This window comes from Egretta garzetta, unplaced genomic scaffold (genome assembly GCF_000687185.1).
Source record: "Egretta garzetta isolate BGI_Z169 unplaced genomic scaffold, ASM68718v1 scaffold260, whole genome shotgun sequence".
Lineage (NCBI taxonomy): Eukaryota > Metazoa > Chordata > Aves > Pelecaniformes > Ardeidae > Egretta > Egretta garzetta.
In genome coordinates, this window is record NW_009258662.1 from 98,254 (window position 1) to 112,420 (window position 14,167).

Below are 14,167 nucleotides of genomic sequence, written 5' to 3' on the forward strand. Positions count from 1 at the left end.
TGGCCAGCAGGTCGAGGGAGGTGATTCTGCCCCTCTACTCAGCTCTGGTGAGACCTCACCTGGAGTACTGCGTCCAGCTCTGGAGCCCTCAGCACAAGAAGGACATGGAACTGTTGGAACGGGTCCAGAGGAGGGCTACAAAAATGATCCGAGGGCTGGAGCACCTCTCCTATGAGGACAGGCTGAGAGAGTTGGGCTTGTTCAGTCTGGAGAAAAGGAGGCTACGGGGAGACCTGATTGCGGCCTTCCAGTACCTAAAGGGGGCCTATAGGAAAGATGGGGAACGTCTTTTTAGTAGGGCCAGCTGTGTTAGGACAAGGGGAAATGGTTTTAAACTAGAACAGGGTAGGTTCAGGCTAGAGGTAAGGAAGAAATTTTTTACAATGAGGGTGGTAAAACACTGGAACAGGTTGCCCAGAGAGGTGGTGGAGGCCCCATCCCTGGGAACATTCCAGGCCAGGTTGGATGGGGCTCTGAGCAACCTGATCTAGTTAGCAGTGTCCCTGCTCACTGCAGGGGGGTTGGACTAGATAACCACTAGTGGTCCCTTCCAATCCTAAACATTCTATGATTCTATGATTCTATGGTTTAGTGGTGGGATGGCAGGGTTAGGTTAAAGGTTGGACTCGATGATCTTAAAGGGCTTTTCCAACCTAGAAATTCTATGATTCTATGATTCAGGCAATGCAAGCACTCCCTGGTGACAAAATCAAGAAGTCTGGCTGTTAGATGCATTCTGAAGAAGGACATGAAACATTTCCCACTACATTAGGGCTCTGTCCAGGGAAGAACAGCAGCAGACCCTCATCTTACCTGGGTGAGGTAGTAGACATGAGTGTGAGGCACGGTGTAGAGGGTATTGACAGCGCCTCGGAAGGTATAGATCTGCTGGTGAGGGTCTCCTACGAGGATTATGCCGCATGTCTGTGACAACACGATATCCACGATGGCTGCAGGAAAACATCGGAGCGTTAAGGGGGAGCCTGCTCATAAACCAAGAGTGAACTGTACAGTATCTCTTGCCTGTACAGAGGCAAGATCTCTTGCCTGATGACTCACAGCTTTTAAGAAGGGGTCAACACAGCTGCAGGAAGCAAGTTGGGGAGAAGCAAAGAGAAGTGCGCAGCTGACTGGGAGGTCTGCAAACATCCTCCTGCTATTTTAGTCTGATCGTATTTTTTCCTGGACTGCAGCTGCACAGCATCTTAATCCCACAGGTGTGAGCCCAGCACAAATCCACCACCCATGCCCAGTGACCCGGAGGCGCTGCATGCGTGCACAGTGACTCAGTGCATGGCCTCAGAAAGCCCTTCGGTTCACTTCGACCAAGCTTGCCCAAGGCTCGGTTGTGCTGGCAGAGCAACCACTTTGCACTGCAGGCAGCTGCGAAAGCACAGCCAAACCCCTGCAAGACCAGGTCTCCAGTGAGTACAGGTGGGAGATGGACCAATGAAGCCTTCGAACTGATTTATTATCTGCTGAAAACACCAGGTCTTCTTCCGCACCCCTTCTTTTGGTCCTCAGCACACAGTTTGGTCCTCTTAGATCCCTTTGCAGAACCAATTCAACTTGCTTTGCAACAGAGAGCGACTCCCCATATCCCCGGCAAAGAAAGCCAGCAGCTTTCTGCTACGTGACTCAGGAATCCCCGGGATGGTGCAAGGAACAGGCAAGGCTTGCACCCAGTGCCGGGCTGGGATGGAGCAGCTCTGCTGTTCTGATAGGGGGAAACATTTAATGTCTCGCCACTCTCTTAATAAACCATATCCTTGGCTATGCTGGCATTCTGGTTTTGTCTGGTAGTAGCAAAGCAACAGCAAAAGGGTCTGGATGGCTCATCAGGATGCCCAGAAAAACCGAAAGCAACCCCTCAAGCTGATGCACCTGTACAGTCGTGTTCAGTTTTGGGCCCCTCACTACAAGAAAGATGTTGCGTTGCTGGAACATGTCCAGAGGAGAGCAACCAAGCTGGGGAGGGGTCTGGAGCACAAGTCATACGAGGAGCGGCTGGGGGAACTGGGGGTGTTTAGTCTGGAGCAGAGGAGGCTGAGGGGAGACCTGATCGCCCTCTACAACTGCCTGAGAGGAGGGGGTAGGGAGGTGGGGGTCGGCCTCTGCTCCCTGGTAATGGATGATAGGACGAGGGGGAATGGCCTCAAGTTGCACCAGAGCAGGTTTAGGCTACACATTAGGAAAAATTTCTTCACCGAAAGGGTTGTCAGGCTCTGGAATGGGCTGCCCAGGGAGGTGGTCGAGTCCCCATCCCTGGAGGTATCTAAAAGAAGGGTAGATGAGGTGCTGAGGGACAGGGTTTAGTGGTGGGATGGCAGGGTTAGGGGAATGGTTGGACTTGATATTAAAGGTCTTTTCCAACCTCAACGATTCTATGATTCTATTCTATGATTCTACTCTCATAGCCTGTCTACAAGGTATCTTACTGAATTTGCAAAGACCTGGGACCAAGCACTGTGTCAGTTATAATGGCAGATTTTTTTATTAATTGTGCTACTTTCTCACACACCCCTGAGCACATGAACACCCTCTCTGTAAAGCGCTTAGGAAGGCTGCAGCGCTGTCTCCTGGCACTGCTCACCTGGAGTGCAGTCCTGTGCTTCATCGACAAAAATGGCATCGTATCCTGAGAGCTGAGGCTTGCTGAGCTGCCAAAGTTTCAAGTACCCTGAGAGAAAGAAGGCGGCACGTCAGTGAGAGGGTACTTTTCTCATCATAGAATCACAGAATGGTTTGGGTGGGAAGGGACCCCTAGAGGTCATCTAGTCCAACCCCCCTGCAGTGAGCAGGGACCCCTCTAACCAGATCAGGTTGCACACAGCCCCGTCCAACCTGGCCTGGAATGTTTCCAGGGATGGGGCCTCCACCCCCTCTCTGGGCAACCTGTTCCAGTGTTTTACCACCCTCATTGTAAAGAATTTCTTCCTTATATCTAGTCTAAACCTACCCTGTTTTAGTTTAAAACCATTACCCCTTGTCCTGACACAGCTGGCCCTACTAAAAAGATTTTCCCCATCTTTCCTATAGGCCCCCTATCATAAAACACCATGATCTGTAAAACAAATCCATTTAAAAAAAAAAAAGTTTCTGGCCCTACTTCTTGCTTGGAATTTGCACGACGTTCAGCGGGGTTGCAAAAATCTCTATTGCTCCCAGATGTTGGTCTGTCTCCCTGGGGTGTATGAAGGATGAAAAAAACCCAACCCAAACCAACCTGACTGCACTGGAGGAAGGCAGCAACACTGCTCACTCCAAAACTCTTAATGCACAAAGAAAATGGCAAGGAAGGAGGTTTTTCCCAGTACGAGCTAGCTCTGGCACTATCTGCACACATGCTGAGAAGCAAGAGGAAAGGACAGGCCAACAGCAGCCAGGAACAAACGCTCGCTGTTAGCATTCCTCCGCCCACTGTCTCATGCATTATTTCCATGGTTTTGCTGCCAATCACACACAACTGAACAGTTCCACCATCTTCTGAGGCCAAACAGGAAAAATGAACAAACTTCCAGCCTTCGGGCCTGTTTTGAGCTCCTTGGTGAGCCAGTGGCAAGAAGAATCCAGATTTTATACTTTTTGATGCTCATTCCTGGTACACAGCCAGAAATAAGAAGTATGAATCCATTCAGTTGTCTGCTACAGCTCTTTATCTGAAGGCCACCTGGAATCTGGCCTCTCCTACCATCACAAGTTATCTTGTATTTCTTCTCTACGTCTCCATCCAGCTTCTTCATGTTGTGCCATATCTCTTTCGCCTCTCTCACATTGATCTAGAAAGAGAAAACGGGACGGTCTGGATAGATTGCTTCGAGCAGGAAAACAGTCCAGGCACAGCAGATCTTAAGCATGTTGGCTTAGGGACATGGTTTAGTTGCTTAAGGACATGGTTTAGTGGTGGGATGGCAGGGTTAGGGTAATGGTTGGACTTGATGATCTTAAAGGTCTTTTCCAACCTAAACAATTCTGTGATTCCATGATCTTGAAAGGCTTCTCTGAAGCCTTTCTCCTCCTACTTCTCTTCTGTGTCACCACCAGTAACTTCTTCTACTCAACTCAGTCTTTTCCAAATGCAGCCCCCTGAAAAGAATATTTTTTTGGCTCAGCTATTAGGACAGTGTAATACAAGACCCCCTAACTTCTGCACAATAACACTCTGTGGGTTTTTTTGGCTTCTCTGGACAGCTTGCAAGGTGCTTAAAGGTACTTAATATTTCAAGGCTGTCAATTCATTCCCTGCCAGAAATAATAACTACAAATTGGATTTCTGCTAGCTGGGCTGGATCAGATCAGATGTGATCAACATGGCTAATTTTCTCCACGACTCCAGCCCGCGTTGTTTGCAATGTCAGTGCTCTGCTTTTAAGTGTTGCTAAGTATTCTAAATAAGAATTTTTTTGATTTGGCTCTGCATATCAAAAGGACTACAAAAATGTTTATTGTCTGTACATGTAACATCACAACGCCATTCAGGCACTGACATAAATACAATCTCTTCTCTTTTTCTTGTTGGGAAGAAACATCTGCACTGAGCAGAGACAGCGATATTCTCCTCTCTAGAAATAAGCTGTGCAAAGAGGGAGAACAAACAGGCCCCAGTTCCTTTGGATTTGTCACCAGAGGGGAAAAAAAAAAAAAAAATGTTGACAGTCAGTTCTTCCAGCTGAAGCACAAATACCCATGAACTAGGAGAGATGCGGGATAACTACAGCCCCTTCTAAACCCAGTCTCGCTTCATCTCAGATACTCACTTCCTTTTCTTCTCGACTGACAAGTTCTCTCTGGCCATGAGTATTTTTGAACCAAATAGGTGTGTGCTCTTCACAGATCTCTTCATCTGAAGAGGCAAAAAAGTTTTCCAGGGTCTGCAAGACTGTTTTTCCTCTTATGAACAGAGACTGTCCCTTGCGGTTCTGGATAAGGGAACTCACGGAGTAAACCGACATCTTGGAGAAGTTCAGCTTGCCTTTTTCTTTATAGCTGTGCCACAGATAACAAAAAATAAGAGACACACGTTGAAACACACAGGAAAAGCCTACTGGAAAAACAACTAACACTTGCAGAAGCTCTGTTTTATACACCCGCTTTGACCTAGTAATGGAGTATCGTTAAAATCTGCACATATTTATTCCTGGTGGAAGCATAAACTTGTTCATTTGATAGATTTTACAGATGAAAAGTCAAGCTGGAGAGATATTCCCATCATTCACCCCTGCAATTACAGATTGTTTTCAGACCCAGGTAAGAGGATTCCCCTCTTCTTCCATGTTGTGGCTCATTTTCCCTTCTGTCTGCAGTTTAGATGTGCAACATAACTGGTGAATAGAATAGAATACAATAGACTATTTCAGTTGGAAAGGACCTACAGCGATCATCTAATCCCACTGCCTGACCAATGCAGGGCTGACCAAGAGTTAAAGCTTGTTGTTAAAGGCATTGTCCAAATGCCTCTTTAAACACTGACAGGCTTGGGGCGTTGACCACATCTCCAGGAAGCCCATTCCAGTGTTTGAGCACCCTCTTGGTAAAGAAATGCTTCCTGATGTCCAGTCTAAACCTCCCCTGATGCAGCTTTGAAGCATTCCCATATGTCTTGTCCCTGGACATCAGGGAGAAGAGCTCAGTACCTCCTTCTCTGAGTCCCCTCCTCAGGAAGCTGCAGAGAGCAATGAGGTCGCCCCTCAGCCTCCTTTTCTCCAAACTAGACAAGCTCAAAGTCAGCTGCTCCTTGTAGGACATGCCTTGCAGCCCTGTCACCAGCTTTGTTGCCCTCCTCTGGATGCATTCCAGGACCTTAACATCCTTCTTTTCAACATGCACAAGTGTAAGGTCTTGCACCTGGGAAAACACAATCCAGGAGTGCAGCACAGCCTGGGATCCACCTGGCTGGAGAGCAGCTCTGTGGAAAGGGACCTGGGGGTCCTGGTGGCCAACAAGCTCAATAGGAGTGAGCAGTGTGCTGCTGTGGGCAAGAAGGCCAACCAGGGTGCTGGGTTGCATGTACAGGTTGCTGGGTTGCATCTACAAGAGCATCACCAGCAGAGATAAAGGAGTCATCATCCCACTCTGCTCAGCACTTGTCAGGCTGCACCTGGAATGCTGTGCACAGTTCTGGTCCCTGCTATACAAAAAAGATGTAGACAGGCTGGAGGGGGCCCAGAGAAGGGCCACCAAGATGATCAAAGAACTGGGAAGCCTGATGTATGAGGATGGGCTGAGAGAGCTGGGTTTGTTCAGCCTTGAGCATAGGAGGCTGAGGGGCTCTCATCACCACATACCAGTATTTAAAGTGGCTACAAAGAAGATGGAGAATCCCTTTTCACAAGGAGTCCCATGGAAAAGATGAGGGATAATGGGTACAAATCAATCATGAGAAGATTCCGACTGAACACGGAAGAGAAATTTTTCACCATGAGAACAGTCACCCATTGGAATAATCTCCCCAGGGATGTGGTTGACTCCACTACACTGGACAGTTTTAAGACTCAGCTGGACAGGGTGCTGGGCCGTCTTGTCTAGGCTGGGCTCTTGCCTAGAAAGGCGGGGCCAGAAGATCCCCTTGAGGTCCCTTCCAACCTGTGATTCTGTGATTCTTAAATGGTGGGGCCCAGCACTGCACACAGTACTCAAGGTGAGGCCACGCCAACACTGAATACAGTGGGGCGATCCCCTCTCTTGACCAGCTGGTCATGCTGTGGTTGATGCACCCCAGGATGTGGTTTGCCCTCTTGGCTGACTCACATTGAGCCTGCTGTTGACCAGTACCCCCAGATCCCTTTCTGCAGGGCTACTCTCCAGCCTCTCCTCTCCCAATTTATACTCGTGCACAGCGTTACCCTGCCCTGGGTGTAGGATCCAGCATTTGGAGTTGTTAAATTTCATCCCATTAATCATAGTCCAATGCTACCATCTATCTAGATCCCTCTGCAAGGCCTCTTGTCCCTCAAGAGAGCCAACAGCACTCTGGTGGTGGTGCCAGAAACTTTATCATTAGAACAACTCAGGTTAAGAAAACCTCTCTGCTAAAGAAAAGCAGCATTTAGAGTGGTTGTACCACTGAAGTATAAACGGGAAATGGGAAAAAGCCATTCTCAGTGGCTTTCTATCTCCCTGTGAAGTGCTCCTTGGCTACAAACACAGGCAGGATGAATAGCCCCCAAAACAGCAATGGGGCTTATGTCAGCACAGTCTATGCCAGAGCAGGGCAATGAGTCTGCTTCCCCAGGCTCACACGGATGCTAAAATCACTGGCCCATCCAATCTGAAAGAATCTGGAAACCGTAAATCACAGCCTGGCTTGAAGGAAGTGAAAGAAATAATTTCTCCCATTGTTTTTGCTTCCTCAAGTCCTGGAGGCTTACTTCAAAACCAGACCTTCCTTTCCCAACATGCCTTTTTCCTGCTCCACTGGCCCTCACTGAAGGAATCTAAAATCCCCACTCACTGTTTGCCGACACTTCCAAATGCTAATGAATGGAAAGTCTTGCACGTAACGTTTCTGGGGAAGACCCCTCTCCCCCTCTCTGCAACAGCTTTGTTAAACGTGACGTAAAGGAAATTCAGATCAGTAAACTTCTCTGCATACTTGACCAAGGTTGAGGTCTTTCCTGTACCTGAAGGAAAAAAGCAAACAAAAGCATCCAGTCAGGTATGAATCAATCTGCACACCTCTCATCAGCCTTACCTTCCCCCTCCTGCTGTCCTAACTGCACAGCAGGACTATTTGCAGCTAATGGGAATTTATTCACGGACTCAACTGCAGCAGCAGAAGCTGTGGAGCAAAGCAGCTTTGAAAAATTACTCTGCAGCCAAAAAGCCTTTAAAAAAGGTATCTTTTTATCACCCAATATTCTACAAGTCTGAGCATATGCTTGAAAGACAGCTTGGTAAATGAAATGTTAAAGCTCCTCTTTTGAATGATTCATGAGCTCGTTTGCTTGCAAGATCTCCCACTCCTTTACTCCTTTACTCCAGTTTGCTGCAGGGCAGCACCATCCACACCTCGAGGCAAAGCTGCTTCAGTCGTAGAGAACTAATCACAACAGAAACCTGAAACAAGAAGGGCTCTGTACCTTTCCTCCTTTGCCCCTTTTTGTGTCCTCAGTGATGACACAGCGTCAGCAAACTTCGTCACCTTGCTTTCACACTTCTCCCAGATGACCCGTGAATGTTGGGCAAAGCAGGTCCCAGTAGGACTCCAGCGGTCACCACTTTCTATGTGGAACACTGACCATCTGCTCCTACTCCTGCTTCCTAGCTTTTAACCAGCTATTCACCCACGAGGACCATCTTTGACCATTTTGCCTGGTACAGATATTGGTCTCACGAGGAGATTGCGCCCACGTCTCCCTGCAGAACTCCACTGCTATGGCAGTTTTCACACCGAGCTACTGGTTCAGCCACTTTATTCTTGAGTTCCTGTACATCTGCTGGGTGATACAGCCCAGATCATGAAACAAACAGTACCAACGCGTATTGATCCGCAACCTTTCCCATGTGAATTCGAGACTGACCCTCTGGTGGACCCCCCATAGAGAACGGTCCTGAGGCCGGTCCTTTGAATATGTGGAAGAACTTGTTGACTTTGAGGGTGATAGAGCCCTGGCCCAGACTGCCCAGGGGGGTGGTGGAGTCTCCTTCTCTGGAGATATTCAAACCCTGCTTGGACGATGTTCTGTGCACCCTGCTCTGGGTGAGCCTGCTTTAGCTGGGGGGTTGGACTCTGTGATCTCCTGAGGTCCCTTCCAACCCTTGCCATTCTGTGATTCTACAACCAACATGGACACAGAAACACGTTTAGCTTTTCTGCCACTGCATTGTTCACTCTAAGGCATCCTTTACACTGTAATTAGCTAACAGATGCTTTGGCAAGCATCCTCATCCACTCGTTTGAAGAAGGATTACAAATCTTTTACGCTTTTTTCCAGCAGTTCCTCAAGCTCTTTTTCTGCCCTGCCTTGTTGCAATTACACGTTACCTGTCAAAGCTCATGAACGTTCCTGGTTTTGTCATTTGGATGCAGTGACTTTGTACAGACATAAGAAACCATCATTAGTGGCTTCTGTGCCGTGGTGCTTAACTGTACATGTCCTTTTGCAAGCCTTTCGGGCAGAGCGCATGCATTAGCTCTGAGCCCCCAGTGCGGTGTCTTTAAAGGAAACTCTCTGCAGGTGGAGGGAGATGATTTACTTTTCTTTTTAAATAGGCTCCCTCGATTTGATGCAATTCCCCTTTTCAAAACGGTGGTGAAGTGCAGATTTCCTGGCTTGTGCTGCTCTTACAGAGATGTTAAATCTAAACAAGTACGAGTGACTCCGTCTAGTGGCCTGTGGACAATAACACTGCAAAACAGGCTCAGCACGCGACTAAGCCACACTCAGAGAGTTGCTTCTCCTCTCCTGGATTCCCTGACAAGCTGCTCAGGGCAGTCATCGACAGCACCCAAACACTCGGTTTCGGTACCGTGTCCGAATACGACATTTACCCAGCTCGCATGGGAGTAACCACCACCATGCTTCCCATTCCTATTCCTCCACAAAAGCTTGCTCCGATTTTTTTTTTTTCTATTGATTAAAAGTAAGGCTGATCCCCCTGGCATCCACACAGTTCCTTGGGCAGAAGCAGCAGGGAGGGAAGGAGCAGAATTAGAGGTTACGCATTTATTCTTACAACATAATTTTTGGCTCTTACCTGCAAATGCCATAATTTTCACTGTCTGACCAGGCTCAATTTTGTGATTCAAAATCCTTTGCTGTTCGTGGGTCAGGTTTATTTCAGGCCAGCTACTAAAACCAGAAAAAAAACAGAGCAAAAGGAATTAAGAAAATAAATTCTCCCACATAAAACAAACAAATTGACTAACAGCAGGAGGAGACCAATGAATGATTTATCCCATCCCACAATCAGGAAGGTGGCACTGGAGCAACTTGGTTATTGTGCAAATGAGAAAAGCAAGGAATAAGAAAAGATTGGAGATAGCAAAAATAAAAATTAAACCTTGAGGAAGATTACACAGGGAAAAGCCTTCTCAAGGGCCCCAAGCCATGCTTAAAAATGAATTTGGCACCCCAGCTGCTTGTGCTTATTGAAAACAAGCAGCGTCTTGGGTTTGGGGTGCTTTGTTGCTTTTGAGAGCACGTACCTTAAATTGCTCTCCGATTTCTCAGCATGTAGGTCAGATCAATTATCCCTGCCTCTCAGGGGAGCTGAGAGCTTTGATTAACATTAAGAAAGGCATTCAGTGCTTCCAGCTGGAGTGCAATTGTTTTATTCATAAAGGTCTGAAACCTGTAATCAGGCAACGGCGTGAACCATCTCTTCGCACAGGGTCCTCCCCGATACCATGCATAAGGGCAGAAAGTCTTGTTTAAGCATCCTTGACATGTCACAGCTGGCAGTTAGGTGGCTGCCCCCAGGACACATCTTTTACTAAACAAGCAAAATCTTCTCAGAAAAAGACTTCAAATGGAGGGATAGAACGGAAGGGCTGGGAAACCAAGAAGCACTGAAACCCAACATCTATTTAACTTTGATTTTTTTTTTTGTTATGACCTCTCACTGTTGTACCTCGGATCTTGGGTGATTTTATTGGATTTATCTTTGCTAGACCTCTGTGATGGATGAAAGCACAACTCGTTCCCCTTCTTGTAAGGACAAGGAAGCCAAATGAGCCCACCCAGGATAACTGCAGCAGAAGGGGAACCAGGCCTGGAGCTCCACAGGCCAGGAAAATGTTTCACTCCTTACTGTCCTTCCTTTCTAAGCAGCAAGCTACCAACCAATACTAATTTATAACAGCTATATATATATATATAAAAGTTAGTATAGAACAGTTCTCCAACAGGATCCAGAAAACAAGAGCCAACAGGATCCAGAAAACGGGAACCAAACTAATATCCTGCAGCCCCCGTGCCCAGAAAGCAGTGTTTATAAACAAATGGTCACATTATTTGCGCTACAGTAACGTCACCGGCAAGCCAGCCCCCATCTTGGCTGACTGCAGCTTGCAGCGTTCTAGAGGAACACACTGTTAAAATTAAACCAGGCACTCTCCCCTCCTTCCAGACCTTCTTATCCATAGGGAGAGTGGCGATTTGGGAAGGTATTTTGGGGTGATTTGGGCTCTGTGAAATTTCAGCAGCCATCACACTGGAGCAAACAGAACTGTGTTCCGCTGATACATAGAACCATCGGTGAAGAATGACTTTTAAATTCAGTGCTTGGTAATTCAATTTTTACAGATTTAAAGCCTGATTCTGGTTTTCCTCTGAGAATTCAGGGAGAAGATGGCAAGGAGCAGACTAAGGTTTTGTATTAATCCTTATGAATCTGAGAGTCTTGTCAACCAGTCCCTGCCGTGAAACGTTTGCTCCCCCTCCGAGGTTCAGCACTCCACTGGGGACCCTGTGTACTTAGGTGCATTACTTGGATCACCTAAAATAGCATTACCTGGACCATAAGTCTTTTCTGCAGCATGAAACCAGTGGTGTTTCCTCCTCTACTGCCTGAACAGGTACAGAAGAATTTTCCATCAGGTACAAGCAGTAGAAAATATTGTAATGGATCCTGGTAGAAACACAAAAGAGAAGCGATCATTGAGAAATCATCAATAACAAATTAAACTTCTGCAACCACCTAACGGACTGCCAACATCTTGAATACTTCCACCAGAATAATGCGCAAAGCCCCAGGCACTCAGAGAGTTGCAGGAGACAATATTAATATTTAATATTTTAAAAGTGCAGTTAGTTAAACCTTGAGAAGTGACTGCAAAGGCATCACGGGGACAGCTCTGTTTGTGGCCTCTCCCTCACTCCTGCTCGGTTTGTGTTTCAGGGTCTGCCACGCAAACATGACCTGGGCTCAGAATCCACAGGATCTTTTTGCTCTCCTGAACCACTACCAGCAACAGAGTCTGAGGGAGCCCGAGAGAGAATTTGGGCTTGTTTAGGCCTCTGAAGTCGACCAGTTTCAATACCTGTCTTATGATGATTTGATACAAGCGCGTTAGCCCTGACAATACTTCATGGTGCTTTGGTACGGCAAAGAGAGGAGCACAACTCCTCTGCGGCTTTAATTACACCAGCAACTGGTTTAAAATGAACCTCCATCGTATGGCAGGGTTGCCACCACTGTGGTTTTCCCTCTTTTACTGCAGCTTTGTTCCTGCAACCAAGCAGCTGCCACCCCGGGCCATGCTCCAGGACAGACTTTGTGTCTCCCATTAGGTGACCTGCATGCTTGGACTCATTAATTGCTCTAAGAGCTGCAAGTAAGCACCAGACAGTTCCTTGAGGACATGTTTCCTCCTTATGCCCTAAATCACAAACCGCATGTGGTTTGAAGAGAGCATGGCAGAAGAGACATGGTCATTCCTATTTCTTCTAGTCTAGATTGTTCAAGGAGATGGAGATGGGACGTGGGTGACCTTGACCATGAACTTGTGAGCAACACCCTCTGCCTGCCACATCTTCAGCAGGTGTTTACTCAAGTGTATGACCTTAGCCAGCAATTATCAGTCACTAACAGGCCAAACAAACATCCTGATTTCCCTGGTTGGTAGCCTGAGTACACGGCCCATGGTTGAGCAAGCAGAGAACAAACCCTACTCTTCTGTCTAACCCAGGCTGAACTATAACTTGCAGAGAGCAGCCTATAACCGTTTTCTTTCTGGGTATGGATTCCATTTCCAGTGCAGTTCCTTTCCAGTCTTCTCATAAGAAAAATTTACACGTGTCCTTAATCATCACCTTATTCTCACTGCAATTCTGAAGCAACCTGTGGGCTCTTAGCTGCATTACCAGGCACCTCTGTGAACAAAACACACGGGACAGATCGCTACGCACATGCAATGGGTGCCCATGGGACTTGGAGTGTGATTTAAGAAGAGCAAAGGGAGTAACTGGTCTCAGGAAGGTAATAAAGGCATTAAATTGTTGGAGCTGATGTGTATCTATTTCTAATCAGAAAGTTTCTACAGTTGCTTTAAAACCTGCTTTTCTTTCTGAAAAAAATTATTTTTCTTGAATAGCACTTCCCCCAAACCAAGCAGAATATGAAACAGTCTAGGAATTAAAGCAAGTCTAAAGGCAATGCTCCTGAATGTTCCTGCAAAAAGCTAGGGATGTGCACACTGTTCCTGACAAACTGCGTGCACCAAGGAACTGGAGAACCCTAATGTCCTGGTTTTGGCTGGGATAAGAGTTAATTTTCTTCATAGTAGCCAGCATAGTGCTGTGTTTTGGATTTAGTACCAGAAGAATGTTGATAACACACTGATGTTTTCAGTTGTTGCCAAGTAGTGCTCAGACTACTCAAGGACTTTTTGAGCTTCTCCTGCTCGGCCAGGGGCATAACAAGCTGGGAGTACAGCACAGCTAGCACAGCTGACCCAAACTGACCACAGAACTATTCCATACCATAGAACGTCATGCTCGGGGGTGGTTAGTTAGTTTGGTCGGTCGGTCGCGGGCAGAGTGATCGCAGCTCGGGCTGTGTGATCACGGCTCGGGGGGAGTGATCGCTGCTCGGGACAGGCTGGGCACCGGTCAGCGGGTGGTGAGCAATTGCATTGTGCATCACTTGTTTTATATATATTCTGTATATTCTTTTACCATTATTATTATCACTACTGTTATTCTTCTCTCTTATTAAACTGTCTCTATCTCAACCCATGAGTCTTACTTTTTTTTTTCCTTTTCTACGATTCTCTCCCCCACCTGTAAGGGACTAGAAACTTGTCTCAACATTGGTGGCAGGCAAGCTTAACCACCAAAGCCTAATCACCATGGCAACAGAGTGGGGCAGTTTCAGCCCATTGGGTCCCACCCCACAGGAATGTGTGGCCTGTTATCTTGGAGTACGAGTCCTCTGCGCATGCACCCGGGCCCAGAGTTAACTGACAATGGGGAGGGGGCTCAGACCCCCTAGAACTTTCGAGCATACTCTAGTGACGGTACTGGGCATGCGCCCCACTGCCGAGTGGGAGGCGTGGGTATGCAAAAGAGTCATCGACTATGCAAGAAGACAACCCTATGAAAGGGGAAACAGCGGAGACCACGAGGGAGCAGCCAGGAACATCTACCCTCCACCAGATTCGAAGATACATCAGGTGCATCGGACCGCTCGGGCCGCACCAGCCGCAGGGACCCCATGGACTGCT

General features: G+C 47.3%; 1 protein-coding gene across 3 annotated transcripts in view; it reads right to left on the reverse strand.

Annotated features, from left to right (window-relative positions):
- FBH1 (F-box DNA helicase 1) overlaps positions 1 to 14,167 on the reverse strand; it is a 39,661-nt gene that overhangs the window by 13,271 nt on the left and 12,223 nt on the right. For 2 of the 3 annotated variants that reach the window (XM_035903881.1, XM_035903883.1), the window contains 7 exons: positions 11,455 to 11,571; positions 9,697 to 9,791; positions 7,451 to 7,619; positions 4,758 to 4,986; positions 3,692 to 3,779; positions 2,594 to 2,680; positions 814 to 950 (listed from right to left, as the gene is read on the reverse strand). In XM_035903881.1, the coding sequence (XP_035759774.1) occupies positions 814 to 950; positions 2,594 to 2,680; positions 3,692 to 3,779; positions 4,758 to 4,986; positions 7,451 to 7,619; positions 9,697 to 9,791; positions 11,455 to 11,571 (922 nt within the window). The remainder of the gene's footprint in view (positions 1 to 813; positions 951 to 2,593; positions 2,681 to 3,691; positions 3,780 to 4,757; positions 4,987 to 7,450; positions 7,620 to 9,696; positions 9,792 to 11,454; positions 11,572 to 14,167) is intronic. The other variant, XM_035903882.1, reaches the window with a different exon arrangement.